The 26,513-nt window shown below is 49.8% G+C and overlaps 2 protein-coding genes across 5 annotated transcripts in view; both read right to left on the reverse strand.

Annotated features, from left to right (window-relative positions):
• Positions 1 to 14,525, reverse strand: part of IL34 (interleukin 34) — a 70,957-nt gene extending 56,432 nt beyond the window's left edge. For 2 of the 3 annotated variants that reach the window (XM_033218960.1, XM_033218958.1), the window contains exon 1: positions 14,327 to 14,525. The gene's annotated coding sequence lies outside the window, so the exon portion shown is untranslated. Of the gene's footprint in view, positions 1 to 2,119; positions 2,209 to 14,326 lie in introns of those variants that run through there. The other variant, XM_033218959.1, reaches the window with a different exon arrangement.
• A 7,758-nt stretch (positions 14,526 to 22,283) lies between these two features.
• The window catches only part of SF3B3 (splicing factor 3b subunit 3), a 55,257-nt gene continuing 51,027 nt past the window's right edge, over positions 22,284 to 26,513 (reverse strand). For both annotated transcript variants that reach the window (XM_033218961.1, XM_033218962.1), the window contains exons 22-26: positions 26,091 to 26,303; positions 25,446 to 25,544; positions 24,442 to 24,585; positions 23,391 to 23,495; positions 22,284 to 22,916 (exon numbers count right to left, since the gene is read on the reverse strand). In XM_033218961.1, coding sequence (XP_033074852.1) covers positions 22,776 to 22,916; positions 23,391 to 23,495; positions 24,442 to 24,585; positions 25,446 to 25,544; positions 26,091 to 26,303 — 702 coding nt within the window. In that variant the 3' untranslated portion in view covers positions 22,284 to 22,775. The remainder of the gene's footprint in view (positions 22,917 to 23,390; positions 23,496 to 24,441; positions 24,586 to 25,445; positions 25,545 to 26,090; positions 26,304 to 26,513) is intronic.

The following is a 26,513-nucleotide window of genomic DNA, read 5'->3' on the forward strand; positions in this document are numbered from 1 at the left end:
GACAGCCCAGGATTCAGGTCTCAGAGCCCTGAGCCTGCCACGCTTCCTCCTCTGGGGTTTACAGCCACACCTTCCAGGGTCGGGTTAAGGGTCCCAGAACTCTGTCACAGCAGCATGAGAGTCAAGTTATGTTGCCACCTGATTCTCACAGGCAGAGAGAGGAGAGGCCTTCTATTACACCTCAGGAGGCGGTCAGGGTGGGTGCACTAGGGAGAGGAGCGAGGGCGAGTAGAACAGGAGGCACCCGCTCCAGTGACATCATCCAACAAAGGTTTCCTGCCTGTGAGGAGACATTGGAAAGCGCCTGGCCCCAGCCCAGCCTCAGCCAGGCCAGTGGGTCTGCTGGCCTTTGGTGCATTGCATGACTGCACTGGGGTCTGGGAAGCCAGAGGGAGGGCTATGGAGTGATCCAGTGTAGCAGAGACAAGAATGAGCCTGGAGCAGGTGGTGGGGGAGTAGAAGGACCACCACCTCCCCACTGCCCCTGTGCCCTTCCCATGTGGAAACTTGGAGGAGGCCCTACGCAGCTTCTTCATCACTACCTAGTACTACCAGGGCCCCCACCCAGGACGGTGGTGAGAACAGAAAGATCAAATGCACTTTGCTCCTCCAAGCCGCAAGGAGCACAAACATCACTGCCGTGGGACCCAGCCCAGCCCCAGCACAGAGCCTCCCGGCCACAGCAGGGGGAGGGGAGAAGCCGGGCTCCTAGGCATGACTTAAACTCTCCGATCCTCAGTTTCCTCATCTGCAGTATGGGAATATCAGCTGCACGTCACAGGCTGGGCCCTGTAAGAATCCGGGGAGATGGTGCCTATATAGGGCTCAGCACCCTGCCTGGCACAGAGGTAAAGGACAGCTCCCGGTGCCTTTATACAAGGTGACTGCCACCCAAGCTAACAGGGGTGGGTTGGGAGGACAGTGAGGGCCATTTTTTTTTTTTTTTTTTTTTAAGAGACAGGATCTCACTCCACTACTCAGGCTGGAGTGCAATGGTGTGATCATGGCTCACTGAAGCCTCGACCTCCTGGGCTCAAGTGATCCTCCCACCTCAGCCTCCTGAGTAGCTGGGACTATAGGTACATGACACCACACCTGGCTAACTGGGTCATTCTGGATAAACTGCTGTCCCTGCCAGAGTCACCCTCTGTCTTAGCTATAAGTGTGGTGGTCATCCTGCCTCAGCTCTGGGGACAAAGGAGGGCCCTGGATCACTGCCATCAGGAATGGTGTTTATGGCCTATCAGGGGCCAGGCTGGAGTTGGACAAACTGAATCATGTGGACAAGGTCTTGGCACCCAGAGAGCTGAGCTGGAAAACACAATTGTACAAAAGGCAAAATCAGCTCAACGGCTATGGAACAGACTTTGAGGCCTGGAAGAGAGTTATTAGGAGTGTCTCATTGAATGGCAGGAGATGGAAGGTGTTGAGTGACACGGAGCCTGGCTTTCCCAGTCTCGATCGGCATGGTCCCCACAGTGCTGTCCTGAGACCCCGGAGACCCGAGCAGGCTGGGGCCGGCTCTGGATCCACAGAGCAGCCAGCTGACAGTGTGAAGGCAGCCAGAGGGAGGGGCAGCGCACCAGCGGCGGGGAGGGTACAGCAGCTACATCTGTACTGTGGGGGTGGCAGTGCACCCCTGACCCCAGGAACTGGCTGCCAGGGGCTGGCACAGTGGGCAGGGAGAGGCCAGCTTGTGAGGGGATGGGTTTGGGAGACTACCACTCAGGATGGAGGGCTCAAGCTGGACTGCCTGGGTTCGAATCCCAGCAACGCCAACTGCTGGCTAACCTTGGGCAGGTGACTTAACCTCTGAGCCTTGGTTCCCAGGTGTTGATAGCCCCTACTGCACAGGGCTGTGGTGAGGATCTGAGATCAAGCCTGTTTAGCTTAACACAGCACCTGGCCCAGTGGAAACAGCACCAGCTACTTCTGTGCTATTGGGCTAGACCTAGCACAAGCCTCCCACCTGGCTGCCCCTCCCTCTGACCCGAGCACTGCCTTTACACTGGCTTGTTATATACAATTTTTGTCTGGACTGGGTCACATCAGAGAGGTGCACAGCCTTGGAGGTACACAGCCTTGGCTCCACCCCCACCTCGCACAGGCACCCCCTTACCTGCCTCCACTAATGGGGAGCTCCCCACTTCACAAAGCAGCCTCTGTTCCTCATGCAGACATCTCTGATCATGAGTTCTCTAGGGTGAGCCCAAACCTCCTCCCTACAACTGCCCCTTAGTGGAAGTGATTTTTCTGCCAGGGACTTTCCAATGTCTGGAATCTGCCCATCCCACACATGCTAGGAATCTCCCAAGCAGGGCCCCATCAAGGCTCCAGGAAGGGTTCCCCGAACCCCAGCCCTCTCCCTCCGTGAGCAGCTTCTGCGGAATGGAGTAATGACTTCCACAGGAACACAGATGCCCCTCCCCTGCGTGGGTCCGTCCAGCTCTCTGGCAACACCTCCCTGAAGGCAGAAAGCCTTGGATTCCCGCAGACCTGATGCTAATAACACAACTCACATGCGTTGCCTCATCCAGTCCTCACCAACCCTGTAAAGGACCTACTATTTTTTCCCCTTGTTTTTAAAAATCATGGTAAGGCCGGGTGCGGTGGCTCATGCCTGTAATCCCAACACTTTGGGAGGCCAAGGCAGGAGGGTCATTTGAGGTCAGAAGTTCAAGACCAGCCTGGCCAACATGGTGAAACCCCGTCTCTACTAAAAATACAAAAATTAGCTGGGTGTGGTGGTGGGCGCCTGTAGTCCCAACTACTCAGGAGGCTGAGGCAAGAGAATCACTTGATCCCAGTAGGCGGAGGTTGCAGTGAACCAAGGTCGCGCCACAGCACTCCACCCTGGGCAACAAGAGCGAAATTCTGTCTCAAAAAAAAAAAAAAAGGAAAAAAACCCACAAAAGGTAAAATGTACCACAGCTATAAAAAGAATGAGATCACGTCTTTTGCAGGAACATGGATGGAGCTGGAGGCCATTATCCTCAGCAAAGTAGCACAGAGCAGAAAATCAAATACTGCAAAAGTGGGAGCTAAATAATGAGAACTCACAGACATACAAAGGGGACAACAGACGCTGGGGTCTGAGGAGGGAGGGTAGGAGGAGGGAAAGGGGCAGAAAAGATGACTATTGGATAGTGGGCTTAATTCATGGGTGATGAAATAATCTGTGCAACAAACCCTGATGACATGAGTTGGCCTGTGTAACAAACCTGCATGTGTACCCCTGAACCTAAAATAAAAGTTAAAAAACATTTGACCAACTCAACCTTTTTTTTTTTTTTTCTTTCGTGAAACAGAGTCTCACTCTGTTTCCTGTTGCCCAGGCTGGAGTGCAGTGGTGTGATGTCGGCTCACTGCAACCTCCACCTCCCGTGTTCAAGCGATTCTCCTGCCTCAGCTTCCCAAGTAGCTGGGATTACAGGCGCCCGCCACCACTCTCAGCTAGCATTTTTTTTCCAGTGGCATTAAATACATTTATATTATTGTGTTACCATCACCACCATCCATTTCCAGAACTTTTCATCTTATAAAACCAAAACTTTATATCCATTCCTCCTTCCCCACCCCTAGCCCCTGGCAACCACCACGGAAACATTCTACTTTCTGTTTCTATGAGTCTGGCTACTCTAGCCCCTTACATAAGTAGAATCATACAGTATTTATCTTTTGTGCTTGGCTAATTTCACTGAACATGATTTCCCCACAGTTCATTCATGTTGTAGCATGTGTCAGAATTCCCTTCCTTTGTAAGGTTGAATCATACCACATTGTGTATATTTATGGCACATTTTTTTTCCATTCATCTGTTGATGAACACTTGAATTGCTTCTACCTTTTTAGCTACTGTGATGGGTGTTGCTATGAACATGGGTGTGCAAACATCTCTTTGAGACTCTGCTTTTAATTCTTTTTGGTATATATCCAGAAGTAGGATTGCTGAATTGTATGGTGATTCTATCTTTAATTTTTTTTTTTTTTAATGAAATTTCACTCTTGTTGCCTAGGCTTGGAGTCAAATGGTGCAATCTCAGCTCACTGCAGCCTCCACCTCCCGGGTTCAAGTGATTCTCCTGCCTCAGCCTCCTGAGTAACTGAGATTACAGGCATGTGCCTGGCTAATATTTGTATTTTTAGTAGATATGGGGTTTCGCCATGCTGGCCAAACTGGTCTTGGGTCTTGAACTCCTGACCCTCAGGTGATCCACCCACCTCAGCCTCCCAAAGTGCTGGGATTACAGGCATGAGCCACCGCACCTGGCTCCATTTGTTAATTTTTTTCAGGAACCACTAAACTAGTTTCCACAGCAGCTGCACCAATTAACATCCCCACCAACTGTGCTCAAGGTGCCAGTTCCTCCACATCCCACCAACACATATTGTTTTCTGTTTGTTTTTGAGACAGAGTCTCACTCTGTCACCCAGGCTGGAGAGCAGTGGCATCACCTCTGCTCACTGAACCTCCGCCTCCTGGGTTCAAGTGATTCTTATTCCCCAGCCTCCTGAGTGACTGGGACTACAGGCGTGCACCACTACGCCCCGCTAATTTTTGTATTTTTAGTGGAGCCAGGATCTCGCCATGTTGGCCAGGCTGGTCTCTAACTCCTGGCCTTAAGTGATCCGCTCACCTCGGCCTCCCAAAGTGCTGAGATTACAGGCATGAGCCACGGCGCCCGGCCATTTTCTGTTTTTTGTTTTGTTTTGTTTTTTTTCGATAGCAGCCATCCTGAAGGGTGTGGGGTAGTGTACTGTAGGGAGATTCTCTATTTTTCCCCATTTTAAGCTTAGGAAAGTAGGACTGGAGAGGCGTGGTGACTCTGCCAAGGTCCCATAGGCGGCAGGTGGCAGAGCTGGGATTCAAACTCAGCACTGTTGGCCGGGCGCAGTGGCTCATGCCTGTAATCCCAGGACTCTGGGAGGCCGAGGCGGGCGGATCACGAGGTCAGGAGATCGAGACCATCTGGCTAACACGGTAAAACCCCATCTCTACTAAAAATACGAAAAATTAGCCGGGCGTGGTGGCGGGCGTCTGTAGTCCCAGCTACTCGGGAGGCTGAGGCAGGAGAATGGCGTGAACCCGGGAGGCGGAGCTTGCAGTGAGCTGAGATGGCGCCCCTGCACTCCAGCCTGGGTGACAGCGAGAATCTGTCTCAAAACAAACAAACAAACAAACAAAACAAAACAAAAAACTCAGCCACAGTCTGCGGCTGTGTGGTGCTCTCAGCAGCCCCCATCCCCACAAATCCTTGCTGTGTCACTGCTCCGTGGCTGCCCTAGGGCCTCCAGCATTGATCTCCACCCAGGGCCTGGCCAGGGAGAAGGCAGTGACCCCAAAGGAGACCACCCCTGAGAGTTGCAAGACTGACCCCAGCCCCTGGATCCCCCTGACCTAGGTGACCCTGACACTAGCTAGCATTCTGGGAGGGCCCTCCATCTCACGCAGGCAGGAGCAGGGCCCCAGGGCTAGCTCAGCAGCTGCCAAAGGAGCTGGCAACACCTTGGATTATCTTGCAGGAGAGCAGGGGGCCTGCCAGCAAGGTGACCAAACCAGGTGGCCGCCACAGGTGGACCAGGGCACAGCCCATCTGGGGTCACTTCTTATCACTGCCACCTCCCGCCTGTGTGACCATGGGCAAGCTGGGAGACTTCCCTATGCCTCGATTTCTTCATTTGTAAAACAGGGGAGACTCACTTGTACCTTGCAAGGAGCTCTGAGCATTCAGTGAGCAGCAGACACACATGCCAGGCTGGAGGGCAGGCCCAGGACGGTGCCTGCCATTCCTCCGTACCCCACATCGACCCCACGTCACTCTGCCCTTCACCATGGGAGGGGGTGGCAGAGCCTTAGGATTAAGGCTCCTCTGAGTTGTAACACATTTGTTTTTGTTTGGTTTGGTTTGAGGCTGGATCTTGCTCTGTCACCCAGGCTGGAGTGCAGTGGCACAAACACAGCTCACTGCAGCCTCAACCTCCAGGACTCAAGCCTCCCAGGCAGCTGGGACTACAGGCACACACACCACCAGTTATTTTTCGTAGAGACAAAGTCTTTCCATGTTGCCCAGGCTGATCTCCAACTCCTGGACTCAAGTGATCCGTCTCTGCTTCCCAAAGTGCTGGATTACAGATGTGAGCCACCAGGCCTGGCCTTGAAGGGATTTTTGTACACCCATGTTTGCAGAAGCATTATTCACAATAGCCAAGAGATGGAAGCAACCCAAGTATCTGTCGACAGGTAAACAGATAAACAAAATACGGTGTATATACATACACATTCAGCCTTAAAAACAAGGAGGCCGGGGCCGGGCGTGGCGGCTCACACCTGTAATCCTAGCACTTTCGGAGGCCGAGGCTGGTGGATCACGAGGTCGGGAGATTGAGACTATCCTGGCTAACACAGTGAAACCCTGTCTCTACTAAAAATACAAAAATTAGCCAGGTGTGGTGGTGGGCGCCTGTAGTACCAGCTACTTGGTAGGCTGAGGCAGGAGAAAGGCGTGAACCCGGGAGACGGAGCTTGAAGTGCAGTGAGCCGAGATCGCGCCACTGCTCTCCAGCCAAAACAAAACAAAACAAAACAAAACAAAAAGCAAGGAGGCCAGATGCAGTGGCTCATGCCTGTAATCCCAGCACTTTCGGAGGCTGAAGTGGGAGGACTGCCTGAGCCCAGGAGTTCAAGACCAGCCTGTGAAACATAGGGAGACCTTGTCTCTAAAAAAAACAGAGTCTCCCTCTGTCACCCAGGCTAGAGTGCAGTGGCACAATATCGGTTCACTGCAACCTCCACCTCCCGGATTCAAGCAATTCTCCTGCCTCAGCCTCCTGAGTAGCTGGGACTAGAGATGCGAACCACCAGGCCTGGCTAATTTTTGTATTTTTAGTAGAGACAAGGTTTCATCATGTTGGCCAGGATGGTCTCAATCTCCTGACCTCATGATCCATCTGCCTCGGCCTCCCAAAGTGCTGGGATTACAGGCATGAGCTACCACGCCCAGCCTCAAAAAAAGTATTTTTTAATTGGCCAGGTATGGTAGCACGAGGCTGTGGTCTTAGCAACCTGGGAGGCTGAGGTGGGAGGATCGTTTGAGCCTGCAGTGAGCCATGTTTGTACCACTGCTCTCCAACCTGGATGACAGAGTAAAACTCCTTGAGGACATTATGCTAAGGGAAATGAGCCAGTCACAAAAAGACAAATATTGTATGATTATGATTCCACTTACAAGAGGCACTTACAGCGGTGAAACTCACAAAGACAGATATCTGAAAGGTGGTGCCCAGAGGTTGTGGGGAGGGAAACAGGGAGTTTGGGGAGTCATTTAATAGAGAGAGAGTTTCTGTTTGGCAAGATGAAAGAAGTTCTGGAGATCTGTGGTACAACAACATGGACTTTCTTAACGCTAGTGAACTGTACCCTTAAAAATAATTAAGATGGTTGGGCACGGTGGCTCACACCTGTATATGCAGCACTTTGAGATGCTAAAGTGGGCAGATTGCCTGAGGTCAGGAGTTCGAGACCAACCTGGCCAACATGGTGAAACCCTGTCTCTACTAAAAATACAAAAATTAGCCGGGTGTGGTGGCGGGAGCCTGTGATCCCAGCTACTCCGGAGACTGAGGCAGGAGAATCGCTTACACCAAGGAGGCAGAGGTTGCAATGAGCCAAGATTGTGCCATTGCACTCTAGCCTCAGTGACAGAGCAAGGCTCTGTCTCAAAAAAAAAAAAGAGAGAGAGAGAGAGAGCAGGAAGACAAGGAAACAGCAAAGTGCTGGTTCTTGGGAAAGAGAGAAAGGAAAAATTGAGAAGATGCCTGGGTGACAAAACCGAAGGGCAGTTGGGACTTGGTGGTGGAGTCCTGGCCAGAGTGTGGACTTTCTCATGCTGGGAGAGGCATGAGCACTGCAGCAGAGCACTGACTTTTCCCAGTGGCTGCTGGGAAGTCCACATCTCTTTGGCCTTTCCAATTCGTCATTTTGACCTGAACCTTTCTAGCTATAGGCAAGTCTCAACCCATCCACATCCCCCTACGTGGAGAGGACCCCAAGGGGAAAGCCTGGCTGTGTTCCAGGAGTGCTGGGCTGCACGGACGGAGCTCTCCAGGCAGCCCCTGGGAAGCTCAGGAAGCAGGTTCCCAGGCCAGATGCAACCCAGGTCCCAGGGGATACTGCCCCTTACTTATGAGACGTGGCCCTCATACGCAAGCATGCATGACAGCTGGGGCCCAGAACCACCCCAGGATTGTCCCACATCTGGAAGCCACAGTTCTCAGACTTCCATGGAGTCTCTCTCAAGGTCAAAGCGCCACACTGCCCATCTGGGACAAGATGTCTCTCCCTCCTACGGCTGGGTCAGGGAAGGCCACAGGACAGTATTGCCTTGGGGGCAGGGGAAGGGGAGTTGTGGCTTCCAGAAACATTGTACAGAATCCCCAGAAGGAAAGAGCTGTAAGAAGCCTAATTGCACTCTCGGCCTTAGCGCCATTTTCTTGGAAACCTCTGTACCATGAGAGCCAAGTGGAGGAAGAAGTGAATGCGTAGGCTGAAGCACAAAAGAGGAAAGATGAGGCAGAGGTCCAAGTAAACCGCTAGCTTGTTGCACCGTGGAGACCACAGGAGCAGAGACATGGAATGCCAGGCACTGGGGTTGCTGGTACAAGCTGTGGGACTGCATGCTACTGTCTAGAGCTTGTCTCAATGGATCTAGAACTTCATCGCCCTCTGATCGCCCATCACCTCTGAGACCCACCTAGCTCATAAACAAAACGGCCCATGTTGGTCCTCTGCCCTGGACTTGTGACATTCTGGACTATTTCTGTGTTTATTTGTGGCCGAGTGTAACAAACATATAATAAATCACCTCTTCCTCTTTTAGCTGAAGAATTAAAAAAAAAAAAAAAAAAAGAAGCCTAATTGCCCTGGACCAGGGGCCAGTAATCCCAGCACTTTGGGAGGTTGAGGTGGGTGGTTCACTTGAGGTCAGGTGTTCGAGATCAGCCTGGCCAACATGGTGAAACCCCATCTCTACTAAAGATACAAAAATTAGCCAGGCATGGTGGCACACACCTGTAATTCCAGCTACTCAAGGAGGCTGAGGCATGAGAATCGTTGAACCCAGGAGGCAGAGATCCGAGATCACACCACTGCACTGCAGTGAGTCGAGATCACACCACTGCACTGCAACCTGGGAAACAGAGTCCTCCTCTGAGGCAAGGAGGAAAGATCTACATTCTCTGGTGGTAGGGCTGGGACCAGAACCCAGCACCAGGGCCCCAACTCCCAGGCCAGGCTTACCTGACCCAGGCCTGTCATGAGAACCCCTCTCTTTGCAGTTGTTTATTTTGAGTACAATTAGGGCCCCTGAGATGCACGGAAAGGCTGGAGGCACACCAGGCCACCAACGACATCAGCTGCCAACACTAGCTTCGTCCCTCGAAGCTGCCAGAACAGGCGTCTCAAAACCTGCTTAAATCCCCTCATCATTGCGAGGCGCGGTGGCTCATGCCTGTGATCCCAGCACGTTGGGAGGCTGAGGCAGGTGAATCAGTTGAGGTCAGGAGTTCAAGACCAGCCTGGGTAACATGGAAATCCCCATCTCTACTAAAAATACAAAAATTTGTCAGGCGTGGTGGTGTGTGCCTGTAATCCCAGCTACTCAGGAGGCTGAGGCAGGAGAATCACTTGAACCCAGGAGGCAGAGATTGCAGTGAGCTGAGATTGGGATACTGCACTTCAGCCTGGGTGACAGAGCAAGACTCTGTCAAAAACAAAACAAACAAAAAAACAAACAAAACTCCTTATCATTGAGATCAATTCCAAATTCTCACTTGATCTTCAAAGCTCTTCAAAATCTTATCCCCACCGCCTCCCCTCAACTCATCTTCCACTCCCCCTCTCCCTACAGCCTATGTCAATAGCAGACAGGCATCTTGTGCACGTCTCTCCTTAGTTCCCAGCACCAGGGCCGGCCAACCCCCAATCCATGTTTGTTGTCCAAGAAAATGAACACATGGATTTTCTGCCTGTCCTTTATGGCTAATTCCAGTACCTTCCCAAAGGCTCTGGAGTGCAGCCTTGACTTTCACAGTAAGGGCTCCTTGGGGCTACTGCTTTATCTGTGCGATATCACGTAATTCTAGGCCAAAGATATTAACACGTCCATTCTGCAAATGAGGAAACTGGGGGTCAGAGAGGTCCAGTGACTGCCCACAGGTGGGAAGTGGTGCGGCCGGGACCGGAATCCAGTCCAACCAGCTCCAGAGCCTATGCTCCTTCTGCTGAACCATGTGCGTAACCTACCCCAGTGACAGCAGGCTGGGGCTGGGCAGGTGCACCTGCAGACGTTCCGGGAACTCTCCAATATGTCCAGGGATCCCTTAAACCTGCATGTTGAGGAGGGTGGCTGAGAGACAAGAATGGCGGCATCCAGATGTGACAACAGAGGTGGATGAAAGCTTGGGGGTCCCCTAAAGGGAGACCTGAGCTTGATGCTCCACCTGTCAGCTTTGGGACAGACAGAGGCCTAGTCAAAATATCCTCGAACAGGCAATGAAGCCTTTCACTCTAGTTACCGTGAAGCTGGGTAAGAATAGGATCTAGGCCGAGAAGATGTCTTTGACCTTCTCAATTTTGCCTGGCTTGTTAAAGCCCCAGGCTTGGGGAAGAGGGGGCCTCCAGGGGTGCTTGTTAAGCGCCAGATCTTATGCTAGATGCTTCACAAACAGGATCCCTGACTTCCAACATTCCTAACAAGTTTTTGTTTTTGTTTGTTTTTGTTTTTGTAGACACAGGGTTTCACCATGTTTCCCAGGCTGGTCTCGAAATCCTAGGCTCGGCCGGGCGCGGTGGCTCAAGCCTGTAATCCCAGCACTTTGGGAGGCCGAGACGGGCGGATCATGAGGTCAGGAGATCGAGACCATCCTGGCTAACATGGTGAAACTCCGTCTCTACTAAAAAAAATACAAAAAAACTAGCCGAGCAATGTGGCAGGCGCCTGTAGTCCCAGCTACCCGGGAGGCTGAGGCAGCAGAATGGCGTAAACCCGGGAGGCGGAGCTTGCAGTGAGCCGAGATCGAGCCACTGTACTCCAGCCTGGGCAACAGGGCGAGACTCCGTCTCAAAAAAAAAAAAAAAAAAAAAAAAAGAAATCCTAGGCTCAAGCAATCCACCCACCTCAGCCTCCCAAAGTGCTGGGCTTACAAACATGAGCCACCATGCCTGGCCCCTAACAAGTTTTATAACCTCGATTTTACATGTGAACTAACCGAGGCACAATGAAGTTATGTGGTGGAAGTTCGTGGTCAGGCAGCTACTGCATACAAACCCGGGCTAGTCAGCCTTCTAAAAGCCAAGCTCCTAACCACTACGCTAGACGGTCTCTGTCCCCTTCCTGAGAAATCCCAGAGATCTCAAGTCCCCCGCCCAGCCCATTGTGCCACCATGGCCCTGGAAATCAGTAAATTAGTCCCGTAATTCTCATGAGTGAGCTGACCCCACACATAACATGAGCTGAGCTGCAAAAATGTTCTTGTCCTTGGCCCGGAGTATTCATTCTGGATGCAGAATAAACTCCAAGGAGAAGGGGGGAAAACCAACAACTTCAAATACCAAAATAAAAAAAAAAGTTATTTCCACAGAGTTGTCCATAAAAGTTGAATTATTCATTGCAAAATACCTAGAAGCAACTCAACTTCACCATCAGTGGACAGAGGCTGCCCGCCCAGGGATGGGTCTGTTAACTTGGTGAAGACCATGTGGACCTTAAAACAACATCTAGTTAGTTGGTTTATGTGCATTTAAAAACAAGTGTAAAGTTGGCCAGGCATGGTGGCTCACGCCTGTAATCCCAGCACTTTGGGAGGCCGAGGTGGGTGGATCACTTGAGGTCAGGAGTTCAAGACCAGCCTGGCCAACATGATGAAAGTCCGTCTCTACTAAAACTATAAAAATTAGCTGGGCGTGGTGGCGGGTGCCTGTAATCCCAGCTACTCGGGAGGCTGAGGCAGGAGAATCACTTGAACCCAGGAGGCAGAGGTTGCAGTAAACAAGATCACGTGGCTACACTCCAGCCTGGGTGACACAGCAAGACAACATCTCAAAAAAAAGAAAAGAAAAGCGTAAAAGCAGAACACTTTATTTTAATTTCAGAAATCCCATCTGCATGAGAAAGGTTTACCTATGCTGTTGACTTTTTTGCCTCTTTCCTTTAAAGAACTTGAAATCAAGGTTTTTTTTTTGGTTTTTTTTTTTTTTTTGTTTTTTTTTGAGACATAGTCTCACTCTGTTGCCCAGGCTGGAGTGCAGTGGTGTGATCTTGGCTCACTGCAACCTCCACCTCCCGGGTTCAAGTCTGTCTCCTGCCTCAGCCTCCCAAGTAGCTGGGATTACAGGCACACCTGGGTGTGCGCCACCACACCCAGCTAATTTTTATATTTTTAGTGGGATGGGGTTTCACCATGTTGGCCAGGCTGGTCTCAAACTCCTGACCTTAAGTGATCCACTCACCTCAGCCTCCAAAGTGCTGGGCTTACAAACATGAGCCACCATGCCTGGCCCCTAACAAGTTTTATAACCTCGATTTTACATGTGAACTAACCGAGGCACAATGAAGTTATGTGGTGGAAGTTCGTGGTCAGGCAGCTACTGCATACAAACCCGGGCTAGTCAGCCTTCTAAAAGCCAAGCTCCTAACCACTACGCTAGACGGTCTCTGTCCCCTTCCTGAGAAATCCCAGAGATCTCAAGTCCCCCGCCCAGCCCATTGTGCCACCATGGCCCTGGAAATCAGTAAATTAGTCCCGTAATTCTCATGAGTGAGCTGACCCCACACATAACATGAGCTGAGCTGCAAAAATGTTCTTGTCCTTGGCCCGGAGTATTCATTCTGGATGCAGAATAAACTCCAAGGAGAAGGGGGGAAAACCAACAACTTCAAATACCAAAATAAAAAAAAAAGTTATTTCCACAGAGTTGTCCATAAAAGTCGAATTATTCATTGCAAAATACCTAGAAGCAACTCAACTTCACCATCAGTGGACAGAGGCTGCCCGCCCAGGGATGGGTCTGTTAACTTGGTGAAGACCATGTGGACCTTAAAACAACATCTAGTTAGTTGGTTTATGTGCATTTAAAAACAAGTGTAAAGTTGGCCAGGCATGGTGGCTCACGCCTGTAATCCCAGCACTTTGGGAGGCCGAGGTGGGTGGATCACTTGAGGTCAGGAGTTCAAGACCAGCCTGGCCAACATGATGAAAGTCCGTCTCTACTAAAACTATAAAAATTAGCTGGGCGTGGTGGCGGGTGCCTGTAATCCCAGCTACTCGGGAGGCTGAGGCAGGAGAATCACTTGAACCCAGGAGGCAGAGGTTGCAGTAAACAAAGATCACGTGGCTACACTCCAGCCTGGGTGACACAGCAAGACAACATCTCAAAAAAAAGAAAAGAAAAGCGTAAAAGCAGAACACTTTATTTTAATTTCAGAAATCCATCTGCATGAGAAAGGTTTACCTATGCTGTTGACTTTTTTGCCTCTTTCCTTTAAAGAACTTGAAATCAAGGTTTTTTTTGTTTTTTTTTTTGTTTTTTTTTGAGACATAGTCTCACTCTGTTGCCCAGGCTGGAGTGCAGTGGTGTGATCTTGGCTCACTGCAACCTCCACCTCCCGGTTCAAGTCTGTCTCCTGCCTCAGCCTCCCAAGTAGCTGGGATTACAGGCACACCTGGGTGTGCGCCACCACACCCAGCTAATTTTTATATTTTTAGTGGGATGGGGTTTCACCATGTTGGCCAGGCTGGTCTCAAACTCCTGACCTTAAGTGATCCACTCACCTCAGCCTCCCAAAGTGCTGGGATTACAGGCGTGAGCCACTGTGCCTGGCCAAATCAATTAATTTTTGATAAAGTAATACATGCAAGTGATAGTTCACACACACAGTACATTAAGGTCCAAAGACCTACGGCAATATACAGTGGAGCAGCACCCCATGACCCATGCCAACCATATGAGAATGTAGGTTTGTCAACTGACTAAACTCCGAAGGGCACACACGGAGAAATGACTTGCTTTATGGTTATGTGGATCTGTTTTTTCCAGCAAGGCTGATGAAGGCAAAGGTGAAAAATTGAAACCCAGGGCAGACAGTTCTGCCGAGGCATACTTCTCTGAGGCATACTTCAGAGAGTCTTGGCTGGGACCGCCTTTGTCAAGTCTAGCTCAAGTCCCCCTTCCTGGGATCAGTGAAGCAGCAGCAGAATCGGGGTGGGGAAGCCAGGCCGTCAGAGGCAGAGGAAAGCCAGGCATGGGAGAGAAAGCCTGCTGCCTTCTTACCTGTTCACGTGCCAAGCCTCGGTCTCCTAGGGTTTGCTGGTGGCCTTAAGGGGCTCCAGGGCCCCAAGCAGGTGCCTAAGGGCCACGGGCAGTGGGTGCCAGGTGGGAGAGGCTGAGGCTGCCCCCAGCCCACAGTCCAGGCTTCCCGTCTGATGAGAAGGGCGGGGAAAGCAGGCCTCTGCAGCTCTGCTCAGGAACCGAAGCCAGCAGGGGCGGGGCAGGGCCACGTGGCCCCCGCCTGCCTTGGAGTGTGGAGTAGGAGGGAGCCTTCAACCCAGAGGACCAGCCAGGGGACTGCTCTGACTGAGGGTGCCGGCCAGTTGACTACGAGAAGTCCCCAGAACCCAGGCCCTGGCTCCCAGGCAGCTTGGACTGTTTTAAGGGACTACCCCAGCTCCTCTCTAGAACACTCGGACCCAGACAAAAGCCTCTTCTCATAAAACTAAAAGCCAGGTGATGGGGAGTTGGGTGTAGTGACACAAGCCTGTAGTCCCAGCTACTCAGGAGGCTGAGGCAGGAGACTCTCTTGAGGCCAAGAGTTCGAGGTTGCAGTGAGCTGCAATTGCACCTGTGAGTAACCAGTGTGCTCCAGCCTGGGCAATATAGCAAGATCCTGCCTCTAAAAAACAAAACAAAAAACTGAGTGATGTGGTGGTGACTGGAGTGTGTGTGTGTATGGGACTGGGGGTCCATTAGGTGGAAGAAAAGGTCTTTCTCTGATACATCATCCCTGTTGAGCACCAATGAGTTACCCAGTCTACAGATAAAGACATGAGCTCCAAAAGGTGAATAATCTTTTTTTTTTTTTTTTTTTTTTTTTTTTTTTTTGTGGCGGAGTTTCACAGCAGGAATTACAGGCACGCTCCACCATGCCCAGCTAATTTTGTATTTTTAGTAGAGATGGGGTTTCACCATGTTGGCCAGGCTGGTCTTGAACTCCTGACCTCCGGTGATCCGCCCGTGTCAGCCTCCCAAGTGCTGGGATTATACACGTGACCCGTCACGCCTGGCCTTTTCTTTAGACAAGGTCTCACTCTATTGCCCAGGCTAGAGTGCAGTGGCATAATCACAACCCGCTGAGGTCTTGATCTCCTGGGCTCAATTGATCCTCCCACCTCAGCCTCCCAAGTAGCTGGGACCACTACACTCAGCTAATTTTTATTTTTTTTATTTTCTGTAGATACAGATGTCTCCTATGTTGCCCAGGCTCGTCTCGAACTGCTGGCCTCAAGGAATCCTCCTGCCTTAGCCTCCCAAAGTGCTGGGATTTCAGGCTTGAGCCACTGTGCCTGGCCTCGGGTAAGATTCTTCAATCCTTTTCTGGTGCTTGAGCCCAGGAGTTAGAAACCAGCTTGAGCAACGTAGAAAGACCCCCATCTGTGCAAAAATAAAAACGTAGCCAGGCATCATGGTGGCTCATGCCTGTAGTCATAACTACTTGGGAGGCTTAGGCAGGAGGATCACTTGAGCCCTGGAGGTCGAGGCTGCACTAAACTATGACTGAGTCACTGCACTCCAGCCTGGATGACAGAGCAATGTCCTGTCGCTTTTCTTAAAAAAAAAAAAAGGAGAGAGCAAAAGAATCTTACCTAAGATTTCCCGATTGGTTACTGAGGTCTGACCCCAAAGCCATGCTTTCCTGAGGGACACAGGACCTGTCCTGGTGTGACACGTGGCCTCAGACCCAGCACTTATGGGAGTTGAGGTCCTTTCCCTCAGCACCATCACCAAAGGTACAGCTATTCTCCCTTCACCTGGGTCAGAGCGGGCACCTGCAGGGGTATCTTCAGGATCTCTGCTGAGTTTTCATAGCAGGCTTCCTGATTTTACTAGATGGCATTTGGATTCATTAGGGGTGAGCCAGTGGGGGAGGGAGGATAGAAGAAGGGCTGTGTTCAGAGCCTCCAACTATCCAAGAGGGGAGTCGGTAGTGTTTCACTGAATGTGAGCACAAAATCCGTGATCCAGGAACCTCTTATTAACATCTAGTCTTTCACAGCTGAGCTAGTCTGGAGTGCTGACCTGGCCGGATGCGGTGGCTCATGCCTGTAATCCCAGCACTTTCAAAGACCGAGGCGGGCGGATCACCTGGGGTCAGGAGTTCGAGACCACCCTGGCCAACATGGTGAAACCCCGTCTCTACTAAAAATACAAAAATTATCCAAGCGTGGTGGCAGGCACAATCCCAGCTACTCAGGAGGCTGAGGCAGGAGAATCGCTTGAACCCGGCAGGCAGAGGTTGCAGTGAACTGAGATCACTGCACTCCACCCTAAGCGACAGAGTGAGACTCGGTCTCAAAAATAAAAATAATAAAAAAAAGAAAAAGAAAAAGAAAAAGAATAAAAGAAGAAATGCCAACCTAGTGATAATAGTGCGTTTTACTCTGAGTGCCAATGCATGCCACAAGTAGTTGTTCATGAAATGTTTTCTCAATTGGATCGACAAAACTGGATTCCTGGTTTGGCCCTGAACTTGCAACAGGACAATAATGCCCACGCTGGAATGTTCCCTGCTAACTCCCCACCCACCCCAAGGCAGTGGCCACACAGGCCACACACACTGTCTGCAAGGCCCTGCTGGGAAACTCTGCCAAGGCGTTGATTCATCCGTTGGGCAGCTCGTGGGAGGGCAGACGGGGTGGAGGTGATGGGGGCACAGCCACAGATCTCACTGGGGCCTCACAGAAGCCTGAACACCCCCTGGTGCCCTTTCTGGGGTCTCTTGGCTTGGAATGATGCCCCTTTCTTTCAAAGCATCACAGCAGGTCCCCCAGATCTCCCAGGGCCAGAGCCCCAGGTCAGTGGACAAGCCTCAGAACTCCTGCGCACTCAGTCATGTGCGTTTGTGCTACCATGACCCCAGGAGACCAGTTTTTGTTTTTTGGTGTTTTTGAGACAGGTTTTGTTCTGTCATCCAGGCTGGAGTGTAGTGGCACAATCACAGCTCACTGCAGCCTCAAACTCATAGGCTTAAGTGATCCTCCTGTCTCAGCCCCCCTAATTGCTGGGACGACAAGTATGTACCACCATGCCTGGCTAATCTTTGTATTTTTGGAGAAGACGGGGTTTTGTCATGTTGCCCAGGCTGGTCTCAAACTCCTGGGCTCAAGGGATCCTCCTGCCTTGGCCTCTCAAAGTGCTGGGATCACAGGTATGAGCCACCATGCCAGGGCCCAGTAGATCAGTCTTATTCTACCAATTTACAGGCAGGAAACCAAGACCATGCTTAGAGGCTAGTGAGCCCAGGTCATCTGACTCTGTATACAGTGCTCTCTTCACGGACTTCGCCACCTCTTGGCATTTGGCAAGTGGAATCTCGTTTCTGATTGCTTTATGAGGCAGCATTGCCTTTCTCCAGTCACAGCATCGACTCCCTGAAGCCGAGATCCCCCAGCGTGTCCTCGTAACAGCTGGAGGCCCTAATAACCCACAGGAAATGGTAGTACGTCCCTTGACCATCACGTGTCATTAGCTTATACACATATACTAACGGCTCCAAATTAGCAACTTCTAAGCCTAAACGCTACCAACCGACCCAACAAAAGCACCTCTCCTTTCATTCTGAGACTGCAGTCAGAGAAGGGAGCAAGTTCTGTTGAGTTGACCTGGGAATTTAAAACTTGAGGACCAGGCTTTTTTTTTTTTTTTTTTTTTTGAGACGGAGTCTTGCTCTGTCGCCCGGTCTGGAGTGCAGTGGCCGGATCTCAGCTCACTGCAAGCTCCGCCTCCCGGGTTTACGCCATTCTCCTGCCTCAGCCTCCCGAGTAGCTGGGACCACAGGCGCCCGCCACCTCGCCCGGCTAGTTTTTTGTATTTTTAGTAGAGACGGGGTTTCACCGTGTTAGCCAGGATGGTCTCGATCTCCTGACCTCGTGATCCGCCTGTCTCGGCCTCCCAAAGTGCTGGACCAGGCTCTTGAAGGCAGAGTGGGACGTGGGAAAATGAGGGGGGCTTGCCTCTGGGCACTGCCAGAGATGCTGGATATGGGGGTGGGGTGGGGTAGGGTGGGGCTAACAGGGCCCCTCAGCCATTCCAGATGGGCTGGCCCAGCTCCTTTTCCAAATCTGAAACTTCCAAACCTGGTTTTCTTTGATAACATTTTTTTTTCTTCACTTTGAATAAGCAGCAATGTTCACTCATTGTCCATCACAGCTACTGATCATAACACTAGACTGTGAAGCAGAAACATGCCCAGACATCACCAGCACTTTTTTTTGAAACAGGGCTTCACACCCGGCTTTTTAAATTTTTTGTAGAGATGGGGTCTGTTTCCTGGGCTGGTCTTAACCTTCTGGGCTCAAGCGATCTGCCTGTCTGGCCGCCCAAAGCGCTGGGATTACCAGGCATGAGCCACCGTGTAATTGGGAGCAGACACCAGGAATCTATTCTGACAAATGAAGACGGTTCTAACATCCCGCTGGGATTATGAGCCACAACTACAGGTTTCCTACCATTTCCTGACCTAAAACCTCTGTGGCCCACTCCCCACCTCTTCATTTTTCAGACTTGGGACCTTCTGATTTTTCCTGAAGTCCCAAGGCTGTGGCTGAGGAAATCACACCCAGGCTGTAGGCTCTTCTGAAACTGGTGGCAGGCCCTCCGGCAGACTCACCTCACCACCAACCTCACAGCAACAGACTGCCAGGTTATAAACTCTCCTCCAATCTCTGGGTGCAGAAAAGAGCTGGGAGGAGGTGGTTCATGGTAGATGCCCTGTAAACATTTGTGTAAGAAATGAACATAGCAGCCTCTTCTAGTGGGTCAGCATGTCTCCTGATGGCTTAAACAGCTCCAGGCCAAGCGCAGTGGCTCACGCCTGTAAACCCAGCACTTTGGGAGCCCAAGGTGGATGGATCACCTGAGGTCAGGAGTTTGAAACCAGCCTGGCCAACAAGGTGAAACCCCATCTCTACTAAAAACACAAAAATTAGCCAGGCGTGGTGGTGCATGCCTGTAATCCCAGCTACTCAGGAGGCTGATATGAGGCAGGAGAATCGCTTGAACCTGGGAGGCAGAGGTTGCGGTGAGCCGAGATTGTGCTGCTGTACTCTAACCTGGGCAACACAGTTAAGACTTCATCTCAAAAAAGAAAAAAAGAGAAACAGCTCTTGGTTGTGTTGGTTTAGACTGGTGTGTAGCCTACACCTGCCCATTTCAGTTCACCTGAACTTCACAGGGCGTGTTGGGCTATCAGATCACTCAAATGTCAACCAACCATGGCCAAGCAGGTGTTTCAAGAGTCTCTGCCTTGTCCCCGAAAGCCATCTGTTCCTCTCCTCCATTGCTACGTTTTCTGGACCAAGTTTGATTTCAGCAGCAAAGATGTTTCTTCTGAGCTCTACATATAGCCCTTGAAAATTAATTTTAAGGGTGTAACAAAAAACTCACATACAATATTCCATATGCAAATGAGCAACTGGATGACTCAAACACATATCACTTCTATTTTGAATAGAAAACAGAATTTAGAGGCTGCGCGTGGTGGCTCACACCTGTAGTCACAGCACTTTGGGAGGTTGAGCCAGGCGGACCACTTGAAGCCAGGAGTTCGAGACCAACCTGTCCAACACGGTAAAACCTCTTCTACTAAAAATGCAAAAATTAGTTGGACATGATGGCACACGCCTGAGGTTCCAGCTACTAGGGAAGCTGAGGTAGGAGGATTGCTTGAGCTCAGGAGACGGAGGCTGCAGTGGGCTGAGATCACACCACAGCCCTCCAGCCTGGGCAAGAGAGATTCTGTCTCTGATAAGCAAACAAAAAACAAGAACTTAGGACCAGGCGCAATGGCTCACACCTATAATCCCAGTGCTTTGGGAGGCCAAGGCAGGAGGATTGTTTGAGGTCAGGAGTTTGAGACCAGCCTGGGCAACACAGGGAGACCCTGTCTCTACAGAAGTTTAAAAAGTAACTGAATATGGTGGCACACATCTGTAGTCTCCCCTACTCTGGAGGCTGAGGTGGATCGCTTGAGCCCAGGAGTTCATGCCTCAGTGAGCTATAATGACTCCACTGAACTCCAGGCTAGGCAAAGGAGTGAGACTGCCTCTAATAAAAAAATTTTTAAAAATTAAAAAATAAAACAGAACTTAGGAATTTAAAAAATTTTGAAAGCCAGGTTGATCCCATCTGAATGCCTTAACACTTCTGGCTTTCCTCTAACAAGTTCAAGAAAGGCAGCAGCGTGGGAATAGCACACATTCTGGGGACCAGCGCTCTCCCTGTGAGACGAACCTTTTCCAGCGCTGGCAGCTGTCTCACTAGCAATACATTTACACTAACCAAGAAAAGCAACATTCCAACTAGAACCCCCCTCCTCCAAAGGAATGCTATTCTTGGCAAGAGATCTTCCAAAGGAAACATCTGCAGAACCTCTGCCCGTAAGGTCAGGGGAAAGCTGAGGCAGCTAAAAACTTTTCAGTCCTAGGATCCAAGTCACAAGGGCTTAGCAATGGAACAGGATGGAAGCAAACCCAAGGGCAGATCCCTCTGTCCGAGTTCTGCAGCAGCCTCTGGTGGGTTTTGCAAGGCTGGAGAGAGGTCTCTATTTACTTGGTTACTTGGTCAAACCACAGGAGTCAATCAGGTCCCCTTAACAATTACACAGATGGGACCTGTCATTGAGCCACATCCAATCAATAAATTATAAACTTTTGTAGGTTCTGTAGCAACAGCTATGAAAATTCCTTTCCACATATTCAAGTCCAATTCCTTGTCCTAACCCTTCCTCTTACAGAGAACAAGGAAGCTGATGGGCAGACTTCCAGAGGAAGCTCAGTGGTGACAACTCCTGATTCCACAGATTTTCCTTTCTTTCATAACCCCCTACCTTCTGTATGGAGTATATGTATTTCAGTCAAACTTGAGTTAGAAAAGAGGCAAGGAGCTGCTCAAATATCTACGCTGAGTTCCTCAGATGACTGCATGTCAGTATCATACAATTTGATAGAATGGATTTAGGGCCACAGGAAAAAATGAGCCCTGAAATTAGGTTTTCAAAATCTAATTCAGAACTACTGTCTACTATGCAAATTCATGAGCTAAGTGAGAAAAAAACATGTTATTTAGGGATTCGACTCCTGGCAAAACCTGGGTCTCTCTTGACTGATCTAAAACCAAGTCATAATTCAAGATACTTTGTTCCAGGAGACAGTGTCAGGAACCCTCTGCACTGGGCTCTGGGAGGTTCAGATTGTATCTCCTCACCACCAATCCTGATTCTAACCCAGTGCTCACCAGATCATTTGCTCAATTTAGGTGGCTGACCACACGCAGATGAAAGAACGTTTTACTTTGTGAAGTATTGAGAACAGTGAGCTCATTTCTCCAGGTTCAAGGCACAAGGACAGCCTGGAAGACGAGGGCTTCCCACACAGCTAAACGGGGAATTCTCAGGGGTGGGCTGGAACATTTCTGGAACTGGGCCTCTTCCAGCTGACAGGCTCTCATTATACCCTAAAGGCCCTGTGGAACCCACCTGAGATGGGTGCTGCAGACAGGCCCCACATATACACAGTTCTCAGGGGCAGGGCAGTATCCAGGTTCTTCTGTACTGACCCTTCCTATGGTCCTATGGAGCCAAAGATCTCTTTCGGTGCTGTATCAGCAAAAGGGACGACATCTGTTAAGACTCCCCAGCTGGAATTCATGCTAAAATCCCCACACTAATATCCTCAGAGTAGAAGAGGAAGAATCAGCCACCCTTCCTCAATATCCAGTGGCAAAGGGGTGGGTATCCACATGGTTATTGAGCCCATGTTTCATCAGCACAGCAAAAAGAACTAGGAAAAGACAAAGAAACCACCACAGACCTGGGGGTAGGGAGCCACAGAGTGTCCCAAGTCCAAGTAGGCATCTGGAAGGAAGGAGTCTACTCTAACTTAAGAGTCCTGCTCTAACTTGGGCTCAAACCTCCCACCTACATCCTCATCTCCAGAACAAGACACATGGATGCCAGTCACCTTAAAAACTAGGTTTCTGTTTCTTTCTGGTTAGATTCTACAGCAGCAGAACTCAGGAGTGATACTATATCCTATCCAGTCCCACCACAGCCTTCCTTCCTTCCTCCCACAGAGATAACATTGTACAAAACTGTATTTACAGGAAAACCAGTTAAAAATTAAGTGTGTGTGTAAAAGTAGACAGGAGAGTCAGACATATCAATGTAGGGACGGCTTTGGGGAATAGGGGAATTGGGTTCCACACTGGAACCTGGGGTCATGTATCATGTACCAGGTGGGGAGAAGTGCAGCCAATCTCAGCGCCAATTTGAGGGGAAGCCAGTCATCAGAAGAGGTGAGGGGAGAGGGCTGTTGGCTTTCATAATGCAGTCTTAATTATCCAGTCACCCTCCTGCCACATGGCAGAAGCCAGGTGGCGGCGATGGTGGTGGGGGAAACAAAATACACAGTCTCTGGCAAGCCCCATAGGGAAAGAGGGAAAGGAGGGCTCAGAAGGCATAGCGGGTCCGGATATCCTCGAGTTTCTTGGACACCTCGGGTGGGGTTCGGTCCAGTTCTTCAGAGACATTCTTTTGTTTGTTGGGTTCCATGGAATTGAACTGCTCACAGAGGTCTCCATCAATCACATTCTAAGATATGAAGAAAGCACAAGGAAAAAAAATGGTGAGATGCCCAAAGAAAATGGCACATGCTAAAGCAGCAGTTGTAGGGAAAGCTGTTTTTATTTTTTAGTTTTTGAGACAGGGTCTCAACCCTATCATCCAGATTGCAGTGCAGTGGGATAATCATGGCTCACCGCACTCTCAAAACTCTGGGGTCAGCCTCCCAATTGACTGGGACCACAAACGTGTGCCACCACGCCCAGACAGGGAAAGTCTTTTATTCTCCACTTGATACTTGAACCCCGCTTGTAGATCCAGGAACACTATCTAAGTTGACTCTTGGTACTCAGAGTTCAGATTGGCAGAAGCAGCGAAGCCTTTGCTCTGGCTGTGGTCTGCCCCGAGGGGAGCACCCTCCCTGGTACTATTCCCATCATTCTGCTCCCTGTGCTGCTCCTCTACTCAGGATCTCCCTTTCCAGCTCAGATTCCCCCAGCCTACCTTCACGGGGAAGTAGTAGGAACGAAAGCTGAGGTGGTCCCGCCCACAGAGAGGGGGATGTTCAGACCGCAGGTGCATTTCCACATGCTGGAAGAAGTCATGGTCCTGGCAGAAGAAACAAAAAATCTGTCACTGAGAAGTGATTTCAACTACTCTAGAGTTTCCACAAGCACAACGAACAGACAAGCCATTCGTTTTTACCATACAAACACAAGGGAAATATCTAATCACTTTCTGACAATCATAGGTTTATCTGCTACAACACGATAGTTAAAATCCAAAAGGAGACCTCGTGTTGTCTGCAGTGCAAAAGAGAATGCCACACATAAAGAATGGTTGTGAGGTCAGATTCCTGATCCCAGTTTCCTTTGCTGGAATAAAACATGCCGAACTCTGGCAAACCTAGAGTGGACTCCACATGGCAATGTGTGCCCCAGCAGGGATCATCCCATCAATCCTGGCAATCCTAGTCTGTGGAGTCCGGTTCGAGAGCTTTGGGCTCAGGCTAACCTTGTAAACTCGCATCAGACAGAAGCAAACCCTAGTACAGTATAAAAACAAATGGCCTGCCTGGGCGCAGTGGCTCACGCCTGTAATCCCAGTACCGTGGGAGGCCAAGGCGGACGGATCACGAGGTCAGGAGATCGAGACCATCCTGGCTAACATGGTGAAACCCCATCTCTACTAAAAATACAAAAAATTAGCCAGATGTGGTGGCGGTGGCCTGTAGTCCCAGTTACTTGGGAGGCTGAGGCAGGAGAATGGCGTGAACCCGGGAGGCGGGAGTTTGCAGTAAGCCGAGATTGTGCCACTGCACTCCAGCCTGGGTGACAGGAGACTCCATTCCAAAAAAAAAAAAAACAACAACAAATGGGCCTTCCCTGGGTGCGGGGGAATCAAGATTCCTATCTCTCCAAGTACTTCTGTCACTATATAATTCCCAGAACATTATTAATTATATGTGCGGACAAATGAATTTGACCTCTTAGGTAGATTCAACACCAAGAAACAACCTTAAAAGTCAAAGCCAGAGTAATGTGGGTGCTCTCACCTCATGGGACGTGAATGGCACAAGGATGCCAATTCCTCCAGACAAGGTGGTATAGACAAGTGATTCTGAGCCTCCAGGGATCAGCGTAGTCTTCTGTAAGGACAGCACCGTCTCTCCAACATGGTAGTTCATGATCACCTCTGCCTGTGAGTCAGAAACAGACTAGTGACTGTGTGTACCTTCATGAGTCTCCCTGGACTACCGAGAGCATGCAGTGCTCCCTAAGGCACATTTCACCATCTATTAACATCCAAAAACTATTATAGAGGCCAACCGTGGGAGGATTGCTTGAGCCCAGGATTTCAAGACCAGCCTGGGCAACACAGTGAGGCCTCATATACCCATACCCACAAAATTTGCCAGGTTTGGTGGCATGCACTGTAGTCCCAGCTACTCAGGAGGCTGAGGGGGAAGGACCACTTGAGCCCAGGAGGTGGAAGCTGCGGTGATCTGTGATCGTACCACCACACTACAGCCCAGGTGACCAAGTGACACCTTGTCTCAAAAACAAACAATAAATCCAAAAATTATTAAAACCTAAAAATACTTTAAAATTCTCACATTTACTTAAGGCTTAATGCCTCATAAAACATGCTAAAGTTACTGTTTATCATCTCTTAAACGATAAGAACCATTTTGTTAAATTTATCAAGCTTGCCATAAAAAAAAAAGGAAAACACAAAGAAAATTATAGAAAAGAGCAATCACTAGGCTTGTCTTCTAAAATAGAAAGTCCAGAGATCCTCTATTAAAGCAGCATATGCCTACAGGAGAAAGTAAAGCCCTGGACACACCTCAGAGCAGAGGACTGGCAATGGACTCTCTCGAAGGAACTCGCTACTCTCCAAGGAGATTTTTGCAGTTGGTAAGAAAGGACTGTGGAAGGACAGCACTCAGCACAGTCGTGTGCACTGTGAATAATTCACCAAAGGCAATTTCTTCAGTGACGGCAACAGGAGAAGTGCTAAGCAGCGCCCTCCCTGGGACCCATTCTGCAATCTTACCTTCTGGGAGGCCCCATTGAGCAAGCCACGGTCCCACAGGGCTTTGTTTCCTGTAGGGTCCTCATCTACTTCATCGTTGGTGTTAGGTGGGAGCCTCACCTACAAGGAAGTGACACAAGTCACAGTGCTGCGGCCCAGACCTGCTCACCTGGGTCGCCAAGCAACAGATCTGGCCCAGGTCCTTGCAAGTCAGCCATAGGGGCACTGCCTCGACAGAGGCCTGAGCCCATGTGTCCTGCACCTGCTCTGGTGGGCAGGAGCTGTGTCTGAGGAGCAAGGAACTCAAAAGAATCGACCCATGAGCAGGAGTTTAACACAGCTAAGGGTAACATCAAAACCACACAACACAGACAACAGACGTTCCAAAGTTCTTATAAAACGTAAAAAGAAATATTAGCCATTAGTTCAAACTAAACCTATCATTAAATCATGTTCAATAGAGAGGAAGGAGATAAACCAGAGAAAAATCCAAAAGACTAGTAAGAAGGCTTAAAGAACAGATTGCTTGTAGAGTCAGCTTTAGTAGGATGGAATTTTATATCCATTTTTACTCCTCAGATTTGATTCATCTTTGGCTTTACCCACAACAAACTGAGCCAGCTTTCCTACACATCACTGTAACCCAAGTGAACAACACCAACTCACCACACATATGTTGCCAAACTTGTCTGCCCCAGCCACAGTGTCATAGTCCAGGAGGCTGGCTGTAGTGACCCATCGAGGGTAGGTATCATCAGCAAAGATGATAAGCTGGTTTTCATTACGCTTGTAGCGAACCCAGATGAAACTTTCTTGGACGTCAGATACAATTACCCTATGTCCAATAGTCTGGATCCCAGAGATATAATTGGCAATATGCTGGGGAAAAACAAGGACAATAGTGGGTGTAATCTTGGGGTTCAGAACCCAAAGAAAGTCCAGCTTTCCGTATGACATATATAGGGTCAGCAGAACAGCAAATACCAAAAAACAGCAGTTAGCAATGAATTCTAGGTGGGAAAAAGAGCCAAATAGCTTTTAATACAGTGCAAATATATGCCTAACTCTCAGAGTTACATTCCTTACAGA

This window comes from Trachypithecus francoisi, unplaced genomic scaffold (genome assembly GCF_009764315.1).
Source record: "Trachypithecus francoisi isolate TF-2019V2 unplaced genomic scaffold, Tfra_2.0 Lachesis_group10, whole genome shotgun sequence".
Taxonomy (NCBI): Eukaryota; Metazoa; Chordata; class Mammalia; order Primates; family Cercopithecidae; genus Trachypithecus; species Trachypithecus francoisi.